Raw genomic sequence first — 21216 nt, forward strand, 5'->3', positions numbered from 1 at the left:
GACTAAGATTTGAAATACGCAATTAAGGGATCTATAAGTCCAAATCCAAGAATTTTCTGAGCGCAATCTTCTAATCGATTGATCATTTAGATATAAATGTGGATCAGGTCGATTCAGTCCTATTTTCCTTAAAGAGAAGGGTGAAAGTTAAATCTATTCAAAATATTTCAGGATCAAAATAGATTTGAGTAATTATCTTTAGAAAAGTTATTTGATAATTACCTAAGAGAGATCATCAAACGAACATTACCGAATAATCGATGTTGGAAAAGTTAAAATGTTTGCTAATGAGAGGATTAGTGAAAAGATTTTAACAAGGAAGTTGAATAGATTTTATGATGTGATCAGTGCGTTGTTGATCGTATTTTAGAGTAGAAATTGATAAAAATTCACGTCCGCAAGAAGAATGCCTAAAAAGTCGGGAATTGCAATGATTTGCTGATGTAAGCAAGATACTTATGCAACAAAAAAAATCATCACAGATTGGACATTATCAGACATATTTCAAAAATGAGACTGAAAGAAAACTGCACATTTGGTAAATCTTTTCAGTTACTCAACAATTATTTTCCTACACAATCAATAAGTCACAAGAATACAACTAATTATAGAGATATATGCATGTAAAACATAATCAGATTACATTCTAACATTGATGTGAAATACTTACAAGTCGACCGATCCTTGTAATCAGTTGTTGTCAACATTTCAGTTATACTGAAACTATCTGTTCCCCCTTGATTGTTGACTCAAGTCTTCAGTTGACCTAGTTTTAATAGGGAAACTCCAGTTGACTGAACTCCAGTTGACAATGTTCAGTCAAGAGCGCCAGTGAAACTCTTCAGTGGATGAGTGGCTTCAGAGGATGGTGAACACCAGCTTCTGATGGCTTCATCTTCAGCTGTGGTTGAAGATTTCTGGGCTTCAGTTGGATGGAGTTCATGATGCAGAGGTTGTGGATATTGATTCTTCGATTTGGTGTAGTATTTTGCACGTTCTGAGTTCCCGAGCTCAGTTCCTTTGATTTATCTGCTGTTGATGAAGTCTGTTCGTTCTTCCTTGGTTGACTTCTTCATCTACTTTGGCAGATCATTCGGCGATTCATTCCTTTTTAAAATGAATTTGTGTGAAGCATTTGTAAACAACAATCTAAGGGGAGTCCTGCCAGACATGAATGATGTTGAGAACCTTCCTCGATGTCATGATTCACACTCTTGCCTTCTTCTGGGAGACTATCGAAGGTAGTCCTTCTTCTTGTTTGAAGATTGGCCAGGTCGCTGAACGTCAGAAGGTTGAGGTGGATGGTTTCCAAATCCTCACTCCAAAGGAGCATTGCATTACTCCTGTTGACGATGCGGGTATCAATTTCAGTTGCAGGAGGATATTGCATTGTCGTTCTTTATCTGAAACTGATACTTCCTGTGCAGTTGGAAGTCTAAGTTTCCAGAGCGCCCCTTTTGAGCTTCCTTTTCAAAGTTGGCTTTGAATCAGCTCGATGCGTCGTTGAAGAAGATATCATCCCTTGTTGTGTGATGTGTGAGAGTTCTTGAGAGGGGAACTTCAACATCTCAAGTAAATCAATGAGGACATCAACAAGAAGGATATCCTGCATCAATTATTTCATGGCAAAATAGGGATGATGTTGATTGAGAGAGCTCAACGCATAAGCGAGAATAGTATGAGACGAAGACAACCCTCTTAAGATAGGATCTAGTTCAGTAGAACCGGGTCAAAGCAGCTTGTTCTTGCGAACAACCTACTCTGATACCAATTGTTGGGGTCCTAGAGGGTTGATTGAACAGGTGTATTGGGAGGGAATACACCTGATGGCTATTTTTGCGGTGTAAAACAAACTAACCAAATTTGAATTAGAAAGATGGTCGTAGACTGATACTGAAGTAACTTCAGTAATTAGACTTCAGTCAAGCATACATCTTAACAGATATCCACGTAGGGCTTCAGTTTAGAGTTTGCAAAATAGAGTAGAGTTATTGATCTTACTGACTATTAGTTGATTGGTCAGTTAGGCTAATATCTCAGCATTGGAAATTTAAACTTAACGCCATTAGCCTTTTGAAAAGGTTTGTCACTTACAAAATCCTTAGTTACACTTTTCAGTTAATCCAGTTCAGTTGAAAATAGATTTAGCACAGAAGACAATGATTTTTACGTGGTTCGGAAACAACGTTTCTAATCCACGGTCAGATGATTAGTCTGACAAACACTCTGGGCTGATGCTTAAAGGTGCACAACAAACCCACCAACACCTTGGGTTGGATTTCTCGCTCACTCTTAGCACGCTAAGACACACTCGTGCCCGGACAGCGCTTCGCTAAGATCTCTGGAGTCAGAACCCTGATCTGAACTCCGCTCTTCTCAAACACTCTTTACGCTCAGTTGAAAAGTGAGTTTGATCTCTTCCAACTAAGAATACTGAGAACATGTTCTCAAGTAATCTATTCCAGGCTTAGGACAAAACAAGGGTTGCATAGATTTCTAAGAGAGTTAAGGTAATCGGCTAGACTGATTTTACAATGTTTGAGTACTTTATTCTTCAATTCAAGGTTATATCTAAGAAATAGATGGCTTGTTATTTTGACAGAGCTTCAGCGTATGTATTGAATCGGTGAAGATTGCAGGCGTTCCTCAAGCTCTATTTATAGGCGAAGTCTTGAATAGATCCGTTGGAGAGATGGTCTTCAGAATTTCTGCCGTTGTGACAGAATGTCACTTCTTGGGTTGAGGTGGCAATCTTCAAATACTCCTTGTTGCAAATGTTTGAATTGCATTGTCCTTGGAGTATGGTACTTCTGCATCTTTACACGAAAAGGGAAGTCCTGGTACTTGCAAGGACGATCTTCAAATCCGACATTTAATGTTGTTGCAGAAGCATTTAATGCGGCGTGTCTGATACTCTTTACTTCAGATCGATGTGGAGTGTCGACTAGTACTTGATTTGAACTCCAGTTCAACTGTGACATGAATTGCATGAGTATCTCTGACTGGTGACTGATGGTTTTCAGTTAGGATGCGTCCTTCGGTAGTTCAGTTCAATACGCTTCAGTTATGCTGCCTTCAGTCTTCAATCTTCAAAAAAAGGTCTTTAGTCTTTGCCGCTTCAGTCTAAACTAGTGAGGACTAAAACACTTAAGTCCATAAGATAAATACAAGTAAGGGAAGTTTTCTAATAGTTTTGGATCATCAAAATCATGAGGTTGGATATCTTTTTGTGTCCCAACATAACCTAAAGTTTAAAGATTCTCACAACTTCATAATATCAAGATAAGATCGTAGGCAATCACACTGACAATACTCCCTCTAGCTTCTACCGAATAAATCACGTCTCAATTGCTTACAAAAGTGTTGCAACAAAAACTTTAAATCCATCACACCAAACAAGAGAAACGCATAAGAGAAAAATAAGAATAACCACCAACAACACAAACCCGAATATCACATTGAGAACCACATCTTCAAAAAGATCAATTAAGACAAGCTCAATTTCAAGCATTCACTAAATGCAAGGGGACCATATGCCCCACCAATAAAGCTCACAAATAACTCTTCTGCATTTACCACAAATCAAGAAAAACAGGGCTTCCCCCCACACTTAGAACAAAACACTGCCTCAAATAAGAGTGTAAGAGAAACACTTCCTTGAAATATCAATCAAGGAGGTGAGCCATGGAGTTCCACATTGCCACGCATGCTTCTCATTCACACAAGATGTCAATCCCAAAAGTACAGAACTTGCACCAGACACCAAGGACACAACCAAAACAAAAATCAAGCAAAGCAAAAGAAAAACAGAGCAAAGGAAACCAAGAAAAACATAGGTTTTGCCACCCATGCAGCGCTAGTTTTAACATCGCTAGCCCGACTAAAAGGAACCCTTAACCAAAGTCTACTTGAAGCTTCAGCTGCCTTACAGGGCCAGCCCTGGGCATAGGCGAGGGGTGCGACCGCCTAGGGCCCAGGGCCAAATGGGGCCCCAATTTTTTTATTTTTATTGTTATTAGTTTATATAAATAAGACTTTTTAGTCATATATTGGGCCCCAATCAATAAAAAATTTGCAATACAAGCCCAAAGACTCTAATCTTATTCCTTTGAAAAAGATGGCCCACAAACACACAATTGTATGCAGTTAAAGGGGCCTTTTTTTCTCATTCTGCCTAGGGCCCATGAAAAGTCCGGAACGGGGCTGTGCCTTAGTGCATGTGTCAATACATCATCTTTCAATGCAGTTGTGGGTCCTTTTAATGCACATCCAGTCCTCATAGCATCAAATGATTTCCCTTCAACACCTCTTCGGGAATCAAATTCAAAACTCCCCTCTTCTTTCTCATCCATCAGTAGCGCACACTGTAAATCCGACACTATATCATCCTCACGTTGCAGCATGTCCAAAAATTCTTCTTCAATGGCTGTTTCCTCTTGCAAGTTAGCTAGGAATTCTTGAATTATGTCATCTACGTGTTGCAACTTTTTTCAGAGATTCTCCTACAATGGTCACCTCACCTTGCAAGTTAGCAAGGAATTCTTGCTCAATGTTGTCTTCATCCTGCAAATTATCAAGAAATTCCTGCACAATGCGATCCTCATCCACATCATCAACAATCTCAACATAAGAACAGTTCTGCAAAGAAAGATTAGGAGTAGTAGGTTTCTTATAAAAAACTGAGAATGTTACCGATCTACCTGACCCGGCCATACTCAACGTTCCAGATCCCACATCAATGCAAGTATGAGTGGTGGCCATAAAAGGCCGGCCGAGCAAAACGAGATGACCATTCTTTCCTCAAATCCTTTTGCCCACGTCAAGCACCACAAAGTCCAGTAATACTCTAACCCCTCTCACTATGACTTCCACATCTTCCACAAGTCCCCGTGGGCTGCTACTAGAGTCATCAGCTAGCTCTATTTTCATATCAGTGCACTTCAACTCATCTTCCTTCCTGCCCAACTTCTCAAAAAGATCAAACGACATCAAATTGACTGCCGCACCCAAATCAAGCATACCTGAAACCTCTTCAAGTCCACCTAAACTAATACCAAAAATGAAGCTACCAGGATCTCTGACGAGCCTATTTTTCGTGCTCTTTTTGTGTCTATTTTTAGGTTTACATCGAGTCTTTTTACATGTTTTTGTGTGTGCTTGTGCCTGGGAGGGCATGTTTTGGGCACAGGAAGTGTGCATGAGGCATAAGGAGGAAACCGGCTCCATTCCGTGAAAGAGGCAAGTACCCGACTGCACGCAAAGGCACAGACCATTCAGTGCCCACATCGAGTACCGCGCGGGATCGAGTTGAGTTTGGGCAGGAGGTCCAGAAGAAGCCACATGAGCAGAAACCGAGGGATTGAAGGTAAAGGAAAGGAGGCCAAGAGAGAAGTTGAAGTTAGGCACAACTAGAGTGAATGGGCACAGGCGGGAGAATCTGCCCCTCGGGTCCAGAAAAGGAAGGAAATCCACTTTCCTTCCACAGCCGAGATTCATTGCCATACCGGAGGCTCTGTAGATCCTAGGGCACACCATGGAAGGAAAGAACCAACCATGCAAACCCTAGCCCAGCCACCGCCTGTTCTGGGCCAAGCCTTAGCCCATGCCTTCTCTATAAATATGGATGCACCTGCCCAGAGGAAGGAGTTCGGTGAATTCGGAAGTTAGGCAACATCAAGCTTCTCGGAGAGCTCCGGCGGTGTACTATTCCAGGCCGACCCCCTACGCGACCACTTTCCTTTAATAGCTTTTCCTAGTTTTTGTTCACGTGTTGAGTGACTGTGAGGCAGATACACGGCCACAGGCCACTTTACTTTTCAGTTTTATATTTTATTTGTCTATGACCAGAGTTGGCGTCGGCAAGTACTTTGTTTGATTTACGCCTAGACAACTTTCAATTCAAGTATGTTTTTCTTTACTTACCTTGCTTTTATATTTACGTTTATGAGTAGCTAAGTTTATTTACCCGGTATGGGCTAGTTAAGGTTGATGTGGGATAATCATAATTCGTGAGGTCGAAACGGGCATAGGAGTTGTGCAGTCACGTTCCCGAAGCATTTGGCCTGATGCTAATACAACTTGGGGAAACCTGGAGTTTCAAACGGACGGTGACACTCTGGGCATAACGAAGTTACAAGCAACAAGTGGAACCATTAATGGAGAAATCCAGTTCCACATAGTGCGGCAAATGTGGAAAAGGTGATCGTATGTCTTCAGACATGCTTATGGGTCATTTGGGTCCGTCAGCCACATTGAGGGCACGGATGAGGATGGGGTAGGCTGCGCACGTGACGAGTAAAAAAAGGGGCCCAGCCTATTGACTACTATCCATAACCAAAGATGCGACCGCACAATGAAAAATCCTTGAACCTATGACCGAAAGAATTATCTCATATCACACCAAGACTATGCCCACACCGGGTTCTTTTTATTACTGACTATTTTCTTGTGTTTTCTATTTTAGCATTTACATATTGCCCATAGATAGATTTCAATTTTGTTTTGGCCACAGGTTGGCAAATGACACCTTTGCCCAGAGACGGGCAACCAAATATAAAGCATGTGACACGAGTACTGTGATACACCGATTCCCTGTGGGTTCGACCCTATTACTTGCTATTAATACTAACCTTAATTGCAGGGCATAGGAAAATACAAATATCATTTACCCGAAGTCTCACGACGGGCTTCGGCAATCTTCTTGCTTTGGTAGTGATTGGGTTGGATCAGCAATGACGGGTGGCAGAGGCTTGCTGGGGCATTGGATAGCTTTGATTGCTTCCACGGTTTTGCTTCTTTATTTTTCAATGGTGTCTTTCCCCGAGTTTCCCTGCTAAAAACCTTCCCTGTCACGCTCCACTCTGTGAGGCAAAACATCAAATCCCTTGATCCTTGGGATATCTTCTTTGACAATTTCAATAGCATGAGTTTGATGCAGCTGTGGGCCCTGAGTGGAGGACTTTCCAATTAGCTACGGCTGCTGCAGCTGATTCAAAGCCCCCGTGAGTTGCCCAATAGTAGTCTCGAGGCGCTTGATGGTAGCACTCTAAGCCTCCATCGCTTGCTTGCTAGCTTGCATAAATGTCTGCATCGTATCCTCCAACGATGGTCCCGAGTGTTGGTACTGCTGCTGCTGAAGCTCAAAATTATTTTGCTGGATAAAGCCCTGATTGTACTGCTGAGGAAAATTCTGTTGCTAGTTCTGATACCCCACCTACTGTAGAGGTCTGAGAAACTGATTTCCTTCATTTGATCCTGATCCTCCATGAGCTTGATTTCTCCATCCAGAATTCTGTTGACCCCTCCAACCGCCATTTAAATTTTGTTGGCCTTGATTATATATCGGTCTCTGCTCAAATTGGGGTCTGCTCGGATATCCTTGAGCAGCATAAACTTCAGCTTGTCCTTCTGGTGTGTATTCTCCCACTATGTGACACTCATTAATTCGATGGCCAAAATCACCACAGATTCCACAGCTTTATGTTTTCTGCTCTCGGACAGGAGGAATTTCTGCCTTGCTCATCTTTAGCTGTTGCAGCTCCCTCATCATCTTGGCCATCTGCTTTCGTAGCTCAAAATTCGGTGTCACTGCACTCGCTTCAACGCATCGTCCACAGGTAGATTTCTGTTGGGAACTCTCAGCTAGAGTCTGGAAAATCTGATTGAGCTCTACAGCTGTCTTCTTGGCTATGTTTCCGTCAGCAGTGCTGTCCACCATAAATTGAGTTGTGTGGATCAGTCCATCATAGAAAAATTGGCTCAACATGATAGGAGGCAGCTGATACTGTGGGTATTGCCGGAGCAGCTCTTGAAATCTTTCCCACGCCTCATGGAACGACTCATCAGCTCCTTGGATGAAATTCATAATCTGTGTACGAATCTCCTGCGCCTTGTGATTGGGATAAAACTTCAGCATAAATTTCTCACATGCCTCTCCCTAAGTAGTGATGGAGTTTGGCGGCAGGGATAGCAACCATGTTCTTGCCCTATCCTTAAGTGCATACTGGAAACACTTACGCTTCAGCTGATCTTCTATGATATCCAAAAGCGGGAAGTTTTGCACCTGGGTGCAGAAATCTCAGATGAACTTCAGGGCATCTTCATTATTAAGTAGCCCGTAAAAGAGAGGAAGCACATTTGAATCGTTCGGCGTCAACTTATAGTTCCTGACTGCAGTAGGAAGAACTATAGCTGAACTCGTGGCCTCAATGACAGGCCGGGTAAAATCTCCCATGTATTGCAGATTTCCTGTTGTTATTTCTTCTCTATCATGATTGGATTGCACTTCTTCTTCTTCTTCTGTTTGATCACCTCTGGACTCTTCAGAATGAAAAGAGTTTGTATCTGCAGTGTTCTCCAGATTGGTATAAGGACTTCCTGCACGTTCACGATCTTCTTCCACATAAACGTTTGAACTGGACTCGGACTCCCGGCTTTGACACACCTTGCATGTTCGATTGATGTTGTCAAGGTAGGGCGCCAATTCTTTTCAAGCTTCGACGTCACTGCATGCACAACACTAACAAACGGATCAAACGCACCAGAAGGAGAAAATGATCGATTCAAAAGAAATAAAATAAAGAAAAAAAAACACAGAAAACAACGTGACACAATTAAAACGCCTAAAATCTTTCCCGGAAACGGCGTCAAAATTTGACTCAACCCAAACCACCTATGGAATTGACTCGCAATCGTACGAGGTCATCCTAGTGTGGTAAGCTAACCTAAGTCGTCTCTCAAGGAAGATTTAACAGGGCATTCAATCACGTCACACACAGAAAGCAATAAATCCTAACACTCTAATCAATATTTTGGGTCTGACACGCTCTCTCATTAACTAGCACGTAATTGAAATAAAGCATATAGAACTATCTAGGCGAAATTCAAATGTAAATAAGCAGTAATGACATAACATGTAATTCTACGCTCGGATTTTTAAATAAGAGCATCAATTATCTAGGCAGCAATCTAAATCATAAATAAGAATTAATCTAAAGAGCATACGGAAAGCAATAACCGATGTTCATTTGAAATCATATATCTAAGAGTTTTATCTAGGTAATAAATGGAAACTAACAGTAATGATGATAACTGGAAAATAAATCTCTATAACTACTGAATTACTCTAGGCGTAAGGATTAAAATAGAAGCAATAACTCTAACTAGGAATTCTGGTGTCTGAAACGATAGCTAGAACTGCCTCCGGGAAAGTGTAAGTGTAACCTAGCAAAAGAGAAATACAACTCTTTATATACTCCCCCAAAGTGAAAACATACTTTTCTCAAAGTCAAAGGGAAGTGAGCGGGCGCGGGCGTGGGCGGATTGCGCGGCGCGGGATGTTTGAGCGCTCGCAAGGCTTGGCGTAGTGCGCGGCGCGGATGGGAGAAGGTTGCGCGGCACGGGGTGTTTCCAGCGCCGCGGGGAGTGGATGGGAGAAGGTTGCGCGGTGCGGGGGCATTTGAGTGGCGCTAGGCGCTGGAAATCGCGCGGCCGCACCGCGGGAAATTCGCATGCCCGCGGGCACTTGGGCGCGGGCGTGAACTATTTTTGTTTTGACCTGTTCTCCCCCGTTACAAGTCGGATTTTGGATCCGTTTTCGCCTACAGACTCTTATCGAGACGAAATATAATTTTTCTTAAGATCAATCAACCAAATTCGAACTCCATATTTGTCCACTAATTAATCAATTAGAGCATCAAATCTTGAAACAACAAAATAAGCACATAAGCTCAAATCAATCAACTGCTGAGTGAACGAGACCAAAAATAATACTCCCTCCGTCCACCAAAGATATGCCACTTTACTTTCGGCATGAGTTTTAATAAAATCTGAGTGAAGTTGGTAGTGGAGTAAGGGTCACACTTTAAATGTGAGTGGAATGGTGTGGACCCTACTACTAAAAATGGACGTGGTATATTTTTTGTGGACGGATGAAAAAGAAAATTGTGTCATATCTTTGGTCGACAGAGGGAGTAACATATATCATATCTAAACATCAATAGAATCGTCACAAAATAGGACTAAACAAGCGACAACGGTTTTCGGGGGAATTAGGGCTTTTCATCTCCGTCTTCTTCAGAGGATTTTAGAGAGAGGAGTGGATTGAGAGAGGGGAAGTGTGGGGGAGCGTTCGACTTAGGCGAAATGATGACAAGCAGTTGTTCGCCGTTCTTCCATAGGAGGCGGCAGAGGAGTTTCAAAAGCGGAAAGAAGGGAAACTCCAGACCGCACTTGAAGGTGTGTATTTGGTGAGAAATAGAGAGGATAAGGGCGTCGACCCACGTCGGAGAGAAGGAGTAGCATTGCCGGAGCTTAAGGGTCAACGGCGGCGGTGAAATATGAGGAAGAAGAGGTGTTGTGACGTATTTGATTTTTATGGTGGGGTTCGCTTGAAATAAAGAAAAAAAATTAAATCAGATGACGTCTAACAGCCGTTTAACGCGCTGGGTTTGAATGCCCCTTTATTTCGAGAGTTCAGGGAGGTCCATGCAACTAGATCGAGTCTGGGGATGGGGGTGGTCAAAGCTCTAGGGATGTCAAGTTCAGGGGGTAATCTGCACATTTGCCCTAAAATAAAATAGGAAGCCCTTGTTGAACGCCTGGCCCGATCCTAAATCACTGTTCCATCGTGTATACACAACCGAGGGGACCCCCTAGTTAGGAGTTACAAGTTTAATTTTCTTTCACAAAATTTTCCCCAATTCATCTCTCTCCATCTTCCTCGTTTCTTCTTCCTCTTTATGGAGAATCACGCACACAACACCAAATCAGAATCACTCACACGCACAGGCGGCACCGCCCCCTTCCCTCCGAGAGCAACCACCGGTCGTCCCCTTCTCCCTCGACTTCTCTCTCTCTCTCTCTGGTCGACGGAGCTCTCTGCATTGCCTCTTCCCTTAGCGACGGCGAAGTCGCTGGCGCCTTCCTTTAAATCCCTAGTCCCCAAGGTCCAACTCCACTCTGACAAACAGCAGCGAAAGCCGCCACAAACAAGAGTCGAATGATCATATATTTCCTTATTTCTAAATGAAAATGGGTTCTTGTGTGTTTGGGAAAATTGACAAGAAAACCTCAACTTCAAATCGGCCAGAAAAAATGGAGAAATTGGGAAGAAAGGTGAGAGAAGGGAGGGGAGGCGACGCTGCGGCTGAATCTTGAATTTTGACGGGGAATGGGAAGTGGAAGGAGATGGGTTGTTTTTTTTGGGGGGTTTTGCAGGGGAGGGAGACGGCGGCGCTGCACCAATTCTTGTTGGCGGGGTGGCGCTGGAGGGAAGGAGACAACGCAGGGCTGAATCTTCTTGGCGGTGGGGCAAGTCGGCGCTTCAGAGAGGGAAGCGGCCTGCGCCGATTATTTTTAGCGGTGGGCCGGAGCGGCGCTGGAGGGGGGAGGCGGTGCTACGCCATTAGGTGGGGGCGCAGGATGGTTGGGGTTGAAGAATGAAGACACCGAAAAATTCTATAGCAGACTTCTACCAAACTTGTTTTATTCTTTAATTTCATAGAAGGTTAAAATAGTAATTTCAGTATCTAATCTAAACTATCAAACAACTAATTCATACTCCCTTTGTCTCACAAAAATATGAAAATTTGTAAGTGGCACGAGTTTTAAGAAATATTAGAGAAAAGTGTATTGTGAGTGAAAAATAGATCCTACTTTATGAAAAGTAGAGATGAAAAGTAAAGGGATTGTGGTGGGGTAGTGTACCAAAATATAAATGTTCATGCTTTTGTCAGGCGCCCCAAAATGGGCAAATGTTCATGTTTTTGTGAGACGGATGGAGTATTATCTAAATTTTAATCTTGATCTATGAAACACTAAAATACATTACTAATCTCACCCAATTCATATTATTTAAGCTAAGTTGTACTCCCTCCGTCTACGAAAGAATTTCATATCTTTTCTTTTTAGGATGTCCACAAAAAAATTTCCTACCTATTTTTGAACTATACCCCATAATTACTTACTTTTCCACAACTCCCAATATTAATTGATAGTGTTGCTTCGTCTGGATCAAAAATGTTGTGCAGAGTGTTGGAACAGCACGCACAACAACACAGAGTAAACAGCAGCGGAAATAAATAAGAATGGGAGAGAAGACACAAGGAGACACAAAAATTCTTCAAGTTATAAAATATATAACTTGAAGATGCCTCATAGCAAAATGACTAAAGGGAGAATGAACAACTCACGTTCAATACCTTTACAAGACTCTAGGTATTGAACAAACGACACTCTCATTAAAAAACAAAACTCGGTTCAAGAGTAATACTCCGAAACCTTACAAAATAAAACAACGGGTGTTGACTCTGATGTCATCCCGACATACAGAATCACACTCGTACACAATTGCCCTACATGGCTTGATTTCTCTCTGTAAGCTCTGGTTCTGACTAGGAGCTCTTCCTTGGCATTTATAGGCATCACCAACTTGCTCTCCAAGGCTTGGAAGTCGTGGATAGGTATATGAGAGAGTGGTGGTATAGGTTGTTGAGGTTAGTCCACAAAGACCACTTCTCCCTTACCTTTAGGAACTGCTTAACCACTTCTTCTCTCTCACCTTTATCTTTTTTCTTTAGCTCTCACCCTTCCAGAAATGGCTCGGTCAAAACACCTACACAAAATGTGGAGAAAGGCAAAACAACTCCATCTAAAACAATGCATAAACGTGAGTTTATTATAGAGTAAAAATTAACTCCAACATTAATTATAACATATTTTCACCACTTTTAATACACACAACAATGCTAAATCACGAGCAGCCTGGTCTTGCCTTGAAGGTGGCAAAGTATCATTCTTTTTTCCAAGAAAGGAGTTTGGTAAATTAGCTAAACAATTGAGAGTTCGGCGGATGAAAACCCTTGGCTCCCTCTATCAAGGGATTCTCTCGGCCGCCGCCTAGGCGGCTCGGGTGGCTCTGGCCAGCCGGCTGTGGCCTTCTCCGGCCGGCGTTATGGCGACCCTATCGTCCTCCGATTTTTCTCCGTTACACACCACCGTTCTGCCTAAGGTTTCCCTCCAGCCACCGCTGTTTAACCCTAAAACTTTTGATCCGGTTCCGGCTCCATGCTCTCTTGTGGATCTCTCTTCCGACGATGCTTTGCCTATTGGCTTCAACTTCTCCCGTAACTGCTCCCTGTTCCCGGAAGTTCCAGCGTCTGATATTATTATGGCGGCGACTAGGGCCTCGTCCATGGGCCTGGCGGCGCAACCTTGGTGTGCTGTTAGTTCGGCCTTGGTCGCAGGGGCGGCTGCACCCACGGTGGGGTCTAGGGATCCGATCATGGACGCGCCCCCTCCTCCGTCTCTTTCCGAGTCTGTCGCAGCCAAGGTTCTTGTCTCGACGTCGGTTTTGGAGACGAGGGTTCCCAAGGCTGTTTCGCTTATGACGGTAACTGGTGCAGGCCAGTGTTTTGACAACAGCATGGCGATGCCTTCTTCGTCAGTGGGCAGTTCTTTGTCGCCGTTCGCGGACTCCGTCACTACCTCGTATTCGCGGGATCATTCCTCCTCTTACTGCGACATCGGCCTTCTTCGTTCGGGGCAGCCGGAGCAGCTGCGTTTGCTTTTGGAGCCAGGCCGAGGTGGAGAAGCCCGATGTTCGTCCGGTACTTCTCCCGTGAAGTCGCTTGTCGAGACTCTTAGGCAATCTCCGGGGTGTCTCGCAGACGTCCCTGCTCATGATTTTGCGGTGCTGAAACCCGCAATGGTGGGCGACAGGCCGTGTCTTTCTATCTCCTCAGCCTTCCGTCAACGGCAAATCAAAGCCTTTCAGCATGCCATTCATGGGAGGGTTTTCCTTCGCAAAGGCGATACGCCGAGATTTGCGGCTGATCTTTTTACTGAGCTCTCTATCCTCTGGAAAACGTCGTCTCCATGGCAGGTTATCCCTCTAGGCAAGGGATATTTTACTTTGAAGTTCTCGTCACCTGAGGATTATGCTTTGGCTTTTGCAAAATCCGCTTGGCGTCTTCATGTGGGGATCCTTTTTCTTCAGGCATGGACTCCCAACTTCAATCCGAACAAGATTGTTTCTTCTACTGCTCAGGTTTGGGTCCGTATCTTTAATCTCCCGCATGAGTTTTGGCATCCTGAAGTTCTCTCTGGTATAGCTAGGCATGTTGGCACTCCTATTCTCGTTGATGGCATGTCTGCTAGGGCTTCAGTTGGTTATTTTGCTAGGGTGTTAGTTGAGATGAATGTGGCCCTGGAAATTCCTGAGTTTATTGATGTTAAATGTGATGATGATATTTATGAAATTGAGTTTGGATATGAGAATTTGCCATACTTCTGTAGTCTTTGTTCTGCGATTGGCCATGCCACTGATGACTGCAGGAAATCGGGCATAGAGCCTGCCTCTCCGACTAAACAGAAAGTACAGGATAATAGTTTGCGGGGGCAGGAAGCATAGCAATAGATCTCGACAATGGAAGAAAATTAGGAGCCGTTCTCGACAGCACGCGATTGCAGTGACTTGTGCTGCTAAGCTGGATAATCATGAGGAGTCTTCGCCCAGACGTGAAGTTACTGTTGGGAAGATTTCTGTGGAAAACAGAAATCGGTTTGAGGTGCTAGAGGGTATGGAGTTAGAGAATGAAGACAATATGGCAGCACGTAGAGAGGACTCGCTTTCGGGATCAGGTTTGGAGTCCTTAATGAAACCGGTTCAGAATTCGGATGCTCAAGCTTGCAAGGAGGACACGGTTGTTATGGAGGATTCTGACAGATCCGTGGATGAGGAGATCATTGCAGACGATCGCGAAGCCGCAAGCTCGGTAACGCGACCACAGAGGAAGGACACGGCCGGGTCTGAGGGTTCTACACTGCAGGACGTTGCGAAGTTTGGGCAGCATAAGGAGGTCATAATACAGTCTGTCGTGGTTCCGTCCATGGACATGGTAGATGATTCTGCATCTCGGTTGGTCATTGAGCCTACACATTCTAATCAGGAGGAGTTGGCTAGTTGTATTAGCAAATTAGAGGAGCAGGTTAGTCAGGGGATGCAAATGCTCGTTGACAATCCTAAGCGTCGACCGGGTCGACCTAAAAAGGGTATGGAACGTCCGCAAGATCCACCGAATCCGATTGACAGTATAAAAAGTCGGCTCAGGAATAAGGGCGCCGTTCTTGACACTCCGTTGCCGGTGGAGTTCTTGAATAAAGTGCCAAATGCTCAGTCTGGAGGAGCGCTTATGCACAATTCTGTGGTTCGCTCTTCTTCTTCAGACGCAGCTCGAGCTATGTCGGCTGTAGTTTCTAAGAGATGGGGAGATATGCTGGACGACGAAGACTCGTTCTACGAGGACGATCAATTCTTCTCTTAGTCTTGCTGGCTCGCACTCATGTGTCTTTCACTGCCCCTGCTGTCTCAGGCGTTGCTTTTGCTTTTGGGTTCTGGTTCGGGTTTTTGGAGGCTGGCTATCCTAGGGGCAATGGTTCGGTCGGAGCTTCTGAGGTTGACTTTCCGCCTCCTCCCGTTTCGTTGGTTTGGTTTTTTTTCGTTGCTTTGTCGTTTCTTTCGTTTGAGCTCTCTTTTTGGCGGCTCGGCCCTTAGTCTGCGCTTGTGCTTTCAAGGGATTTGAACTTTTCTTTTTTCAATAAAATATCTATTTCAGCAATACACACAACAATTTTTTCTCCACTTTCATACACTCAATAACTTTTTTATTCTTAAAAATTCTGTCACTCCCTCCTAAAAAATTCTTTCATGTAAAAAGGGAGTATTTATTGTTCTTTATCTCAAGCCTCTATCCTTCCAATTTTGTCCATCATATTTCTGCATATCTACCAAACGAAACGCAATTTAACTCTTACAGTTTCCATAGATAAGCAGTTGGCCGCTCCGCGACTGGTGATTCCCTAACGTACTCGCGCGCGTGGGACGGAGAATAGGAGTATAATAACATTGACAGGTGTGTTTACTGGGAAAACTCACTAATACGTACAAAAACCCTCACCCTTCTTCTCCTACTGCTCTGCCCCAACTCAACTCAACTCAACTCATCAACACTCTCTCTCACTTTCTCTCTCTAAAATCCATCGTCTCTTCCCTCGTCTTCCCGTTCGAAATGGAGGTCGAAGCGCACGCGGTTTCCGCGTTCGATCTTAACCACGGCGGCAACTTTCCTGCTTATTCGTTTTCTGCCATGTCCGCATCCTCAGATGAGGCTCTTCCCCACGTGGCCGATCAAATGTCCGTGAACGGTGGCCAACGTGAGGATTCCGCTGCGCCGCCTAGTTCCGCCGCTGTTCCCTCTAGATGTCCGATGAATGCAGCTAAGAGAGTTCAGAAGGTTTATCGGAGCTATCGTACTCGGCGCATGTTAGCTGACTCCGCCGTGGTCGTGGAAGAATTGTGGTACTTTTATTTCTATTTTCGATTTTTGTTTAATTTTTAGCCACTCTTTCAGGCTGAAATCATTGACACGTTGAGAGTGCTCACTGTGATCCTCTGTTCACATTAATATGCATGATATATTTTATTTCCCTGATTTCCGCTCATGCAGGATAACTTTCAATTGCGAAGCGAATTTGTCTGTTTGTTTTTTTACTTTGGCAACTTTTTCTCAGTGTTTTTGTTTTTTGGGAGAAGATTTTATGTCTCCTTTTTACTTGTAAAATATAGTGATGCCTTTTACTTTTTGGCGATAATTGAAGGTGGCAAGCACTAGATTTTGCGCGATTAAATCACAGCACGATATCATTTTTCGACTTCTTGAAGCCAGAGACAGCTACCTCACGTTGGAATCGTGCCCGGTGGAATGCTTCAAAGGTAGCATATTGATAAGATTATCTATTAAATATGTTCGTATTGTTTCTCTGCAATTGTTTCTGATAATTGTTCGAGAAACTGGAGAATTGAAGAAAAATAGTTAAAATAGTAAAATCACTAAGTGTGAGAATTGAGGGCAGATTGCGTGGTTGTGATTATCTTACTAGAAAAATTATGTGGACAGGTGGGAAAGGGTCTATCCAGGGATGCCAAGGCTCAAAAGCTGGCTTTTCAACACTGGATTGAAGCTGTGAGAACTGCACCCCTTCTTTTTCTCTTTCATCTTTCACGTGCAACAATTATTTTATTAGACGATTGATTACGGTTTACTATCCCCAATTTTTACTTTAAGTTTTGGGTTATGACCTAGATTGACCCGAGGCACCGATACGGACACAGCTTACACCTTTATTATGAGGAGTGGTGTAAAACCAATACTGGTCAACCCTTCTTCTACTGGTGAGATTTAATGCCTAAGATTTTTAATCTTGTTTGTTTTTCCACACTGCCCTGTTTACACCATTTACCCGAATTTTCTCAATTCTGTGGTGCTTTATCTAAGGCAGTCAAACATGGTGGCTGTCTGGAATCACTCAGCTTTTGAAAATTACAATTATGTTAATTTTTTGTTAATAGAATGAGAGAATGAAAAGTTAATGTCTAAAGCATTATATTGCAAGTATTTATAACTCTTTTGTGAAAAAATTGTGAAACATTTGAAGTTGCCTGTAATCTTGTGAGCTTATATATCTGGATCAAATTACTTAATTAGATACCTGTGAGTTTTAATGTGAAGTCAGAAACATATTAAATCTTTGGATTATTGATTGTACAGGTTGGATCTTGGAGATGGCAGAGACTTTGAGCTAAAGGAGTGCCCAAGATCAAAGCTTCGCCAACAATGCATCAAGTATCTAGGACCAGTATGTGATCAATTTTTCAATCGTTAGTGCAAAATTTATTATGAAAAAACAAAGGAAAGAATAAAGAAGGAAGTTAGAAGTACCTTCATGGCTCATGTAGTTAATACAAATATTGGAAGTCTTTATGAGGCATTATTAATGCTTTTTGAGTAAAAATTAACTGATGCAATTGTGATGGATTTCCATGCTTTATTTTTTGATTTTGGTAGCAAATGTCTCTTGAGCTGTTTATTCTGTGTTTGAACTTTGAATTGAATGTACTTTGTAACAGAGTATTATTAATTGTTTGCCATGTTTCTTTTTATCAGATAGAGAGGGAACATTATGAATATGAGGTTGTTGATGGGAAATTTTTGCATAAATTGACTGGGAAACCACTTGATACAAGTCAAGGGTCAGGAGGATCTAAATGGATTTTTGTGATGAGCACCTTTAAACGACTCTATATTGGAGAGGTAAGCTCTAAAGGTTAAATAGCATACATCATAATGTATTAATCAGCAGTCTGTTTCTGACTTTACTCTACCTCAGAAAAGGAAAGGGTTGTTCCACCATTCCAGCTTTCTTGCTGGAGGGGCTACTTTAGCTGCTGGAAGGCTCACGGCAGAGGATGGAGTGCTTAAGGTACTGTCTGGGAGGTTGCTTTTTTCTTTTAAGGATAAACATGTCCATTCAATAGTTAATGTTACAGGCTATATCAGCATGTGGCATAGAGTCATTTGCTTAGCTAAGGTGATTACTGGAGGGAAAGGGGAAGGGCAAGAGTTCTACCTTTAGCTTGAGGGAGGCTATTATGGGAAGAAAATCTAGAAACTCCTTTGCATTTGTTTGATTCATGCTAAAAGTCAAAGACCATTTCTCATGTTAAAAGATGATAATATTATTGTAAAGAAAGATAACCACCTTTAAGGAGCACGGTAGTTCAAAAACTTTACATAAATGGTCGACTAACTCCTTCAGTTCCTCTTCTCTCCTTCCATGTTACTTCAAAGAAAAAAATACAGTAGAAGTTGGAACCTCTTCAAAGCCCTCTCCTCTGTTCCCCTATAATACACTGTGCTACTCGAATTGCTGATCATATAATACTCCCTCCGTCCCATTAGTAGTGTCCCACTTTCCTTTTTGGTCCGTCCCATTCCCTTTATGGCGCTATTCTCTCTCTCTATACCTAATATTTAAATAATTTCCACCAACCCACTTTATCTACTTTCTACACATTTCTTAATCTCCGTTTCCAAAAGAAGTGAGACACTACTAATGGGACGGAGGGAGTACTATAGAATATATACAATTATGTTTTCTGATGCTACTACATAGCTTTTTGGTGGTGTGAATTAGTGATGGCTTTCATGATGCCAGAATAGTTGTTTTTTCTGAAATTCCATTAGCAGAATTGTCCGATAAGTTTGACCTAATGCTGTCACCTCCTTTTATTTCAGGGTATCTCAGCTTATAGTGGACACTATAAGCCAACTGATGATATTCTTGACAGCTTCTTATCATTTCTCAGGGAAAATGGGGTTAACCTGAATGAAGTAGAGGTACATCGATCATTGCATTTTTTGTTTGGGAAGCTGCTGCTTTTTTCCACAGCTTTAATCACAACACTTGCTATTTAAATCGACACCCAGTTGTGAAGGAGAGACATGCCTTTCCAACTTTATGCCACTCAATTGTAGTTTATAATATTAGTATATTGCATGAGACTGGAGAACATCGAATTGCTCTAGATAACCTTGACTTGTTGGATGAAGTCATTAAATAGGCAAGGGGTATTATATAGTATAATACTCCATTCGTCCCGCCTCATTTCACTTGCATTCCTTTTCAAGCACCGACTTGGCTTAGTCCATTTTTGGCAAAAATAAGGGCCACTAATTACACAATAAAAGACTATGTTTTATTTATATTATAAATAAGCCTTAGAGGGTGTTTAAGTGAGTTTATAAGCTATTTAAAACAACTTATAAGCTATAAACTGTTTAGTCTTATGAGCTCTTTCAAAATGTTTGGCAAAATAAGCTCCTAAACAACTTATTAGTTGTAAAAATAAGCTCCAAAAGCTTATAAGCTCTTCAAAAATAAGTTCATCTACCTCAACTTATTTTTTCATAATCTTATATGCAACAATTATTTTACAAATATACTTCGACTATGGTTTGTGTTTTTGCATAAACATATTACTTTCAAATTCATCTTTCTTCAATTTTCTCTTTATGGCATAGATTTTTTCTCTCTAATTAGCCAAACACACTGTGAAACACATAAGCTCTTAAGAAACTACATCTTATAAGTTGTTGGAACTTATAAGCTCTTTAAAATAAACTTAGTCAAAACACCCTCTTAAACAAGTGGGTCACAACACTTTACATAATAAACATTTGCTCTTAAATAACCGTCCCCAAAAGAACTAGGTAAAGTAAGGTGGGACGGAGGGAGTAGGAATTTGCACAAGTCAATTGGAGATGACTTGTGTCAAATGAGCTGGTTAGTTACGACGTAAATATTATGCAAAATATTCTTCTGATATATGATTAGTAGTGCTTAGTCTAGATATCTACAGTCAGCCACAGCTTTCGAAAATTTAGTCCTTTCATTCTGCATTATGGTTTCAGTATTTTGACATAAATGTTGTTATTTTTCAGATACAAAAGCCTGCTGATGACTATGAGAGTAGTGAAAATGGGAAGGCATCTTTAGAGACGGTTAATTCTGAAGGTTCAATATCGGATTCCATTCCATCTGAAGTGGATGGCGACGTGCCTTCAGAAACAACCAAAGCTTCTAAGCCAGAAACTTGTACTGTATACAAGAGGAGTCTCTCTGGTGGTCTTCAGAGTCCCAAAGCAGACGTGCCAAGGACGTCCCTACTGCAAAGAATCAACTCGAAGAAGGCTGTTAAGTCGTATCAATTGGGGCATCAACTTCCTACGAGATGGTCTACGGGTGCTGGCCCGAGGATCGGGTGCATTGCTGACTACCCTGTGGAGCTGAGGCTACAGGCGCTGGAACTTACTAACCTCTCTCCAAGATCGTCTCCGCCATCATGGACACCAAGAAGGGCTTCTGCTGCGGCTATTGTTTCGCCATCTGCCTATCCACCAAATGTAAGTAGCGAAGAACTAGAAGATTACTTTAAAGTGTAATGACACTGCACAACTCTGTGTAGAATATGCCTTCCTAGTCCTACTGTTTCAGACTGTTGTGTTTATTCAAAATCACATCCCTTTTAGAAACTATCTCTAGCGTGCTTTCAATGAATAAAGATGTAAACCCCATCTTGAGCTATATAAAATATGAGGCAAGTAAAGGCATTTAGCAGTCATGAAGCAGAATCATCATCCAATTTCCATTAATGGTTTTCATTTTGGTTCCTTTGTTGTTTTAAGCAACTGTTTGCGGTTCTTGATAATTCGGATGAATTTGGAATCCTTTCATTTCAGATCAAAATCTTGCAATACCATCTTTTCCTAGAACTTTGTTAGTTGATTTCTAAGTTTATGCGGTTTTCATGTCTAGTAA

General features: G+C 42.3%; 1 protein-coding gene across 1 annotated transcript; it reads left to right on the plus strand.

Annotated features, from left to right (window-relative positions):
- Positions 1–15937: 15937 nt before the first annotated feature.
- On the plus strand, positions 15938–21019 carry LOC130996568 (IQ domain-containing protein IQM3-like). The gene is made up of 9 exons (XM_057921852.1): positions 15938–16357; positions 16657–16771; positions 16956–17021; positions 17142–17230; positions 17607–17694; positions 18003–18149; positions 18226–18318; positions 19134–19235; positions 20340–21019. Exons 1-9 carry the CDS (start codon positions 16068–16070, stop codon positions 20838–20840), a joined length of 1491 nt encoding a protein of 496 aa, XP_057777835.1. The 5' UTR covers positions 15938–16067; the 3' UTR covers positions 20841–21019.
- The last annotated feature ends 197 nt before the right edge of the window (positions 21020–21216 follow it).

Source organism: Salvia miltiorrhiza, chromosome 8, assembly GCF_028751815.1.
Source record: "Salvia miltiorrhiza cultivar Shanhuang (shh) chromosome 8, IMPLAD_Smil_shh, whole genome shotgun sequence".
Lineage (NCBI taxonomy): Eukaryota > Viridiplantae > Streptophyta > Magnoliopsida > Lamiales > Lamiaceae > Salvia > Salvia miltiorrhiza.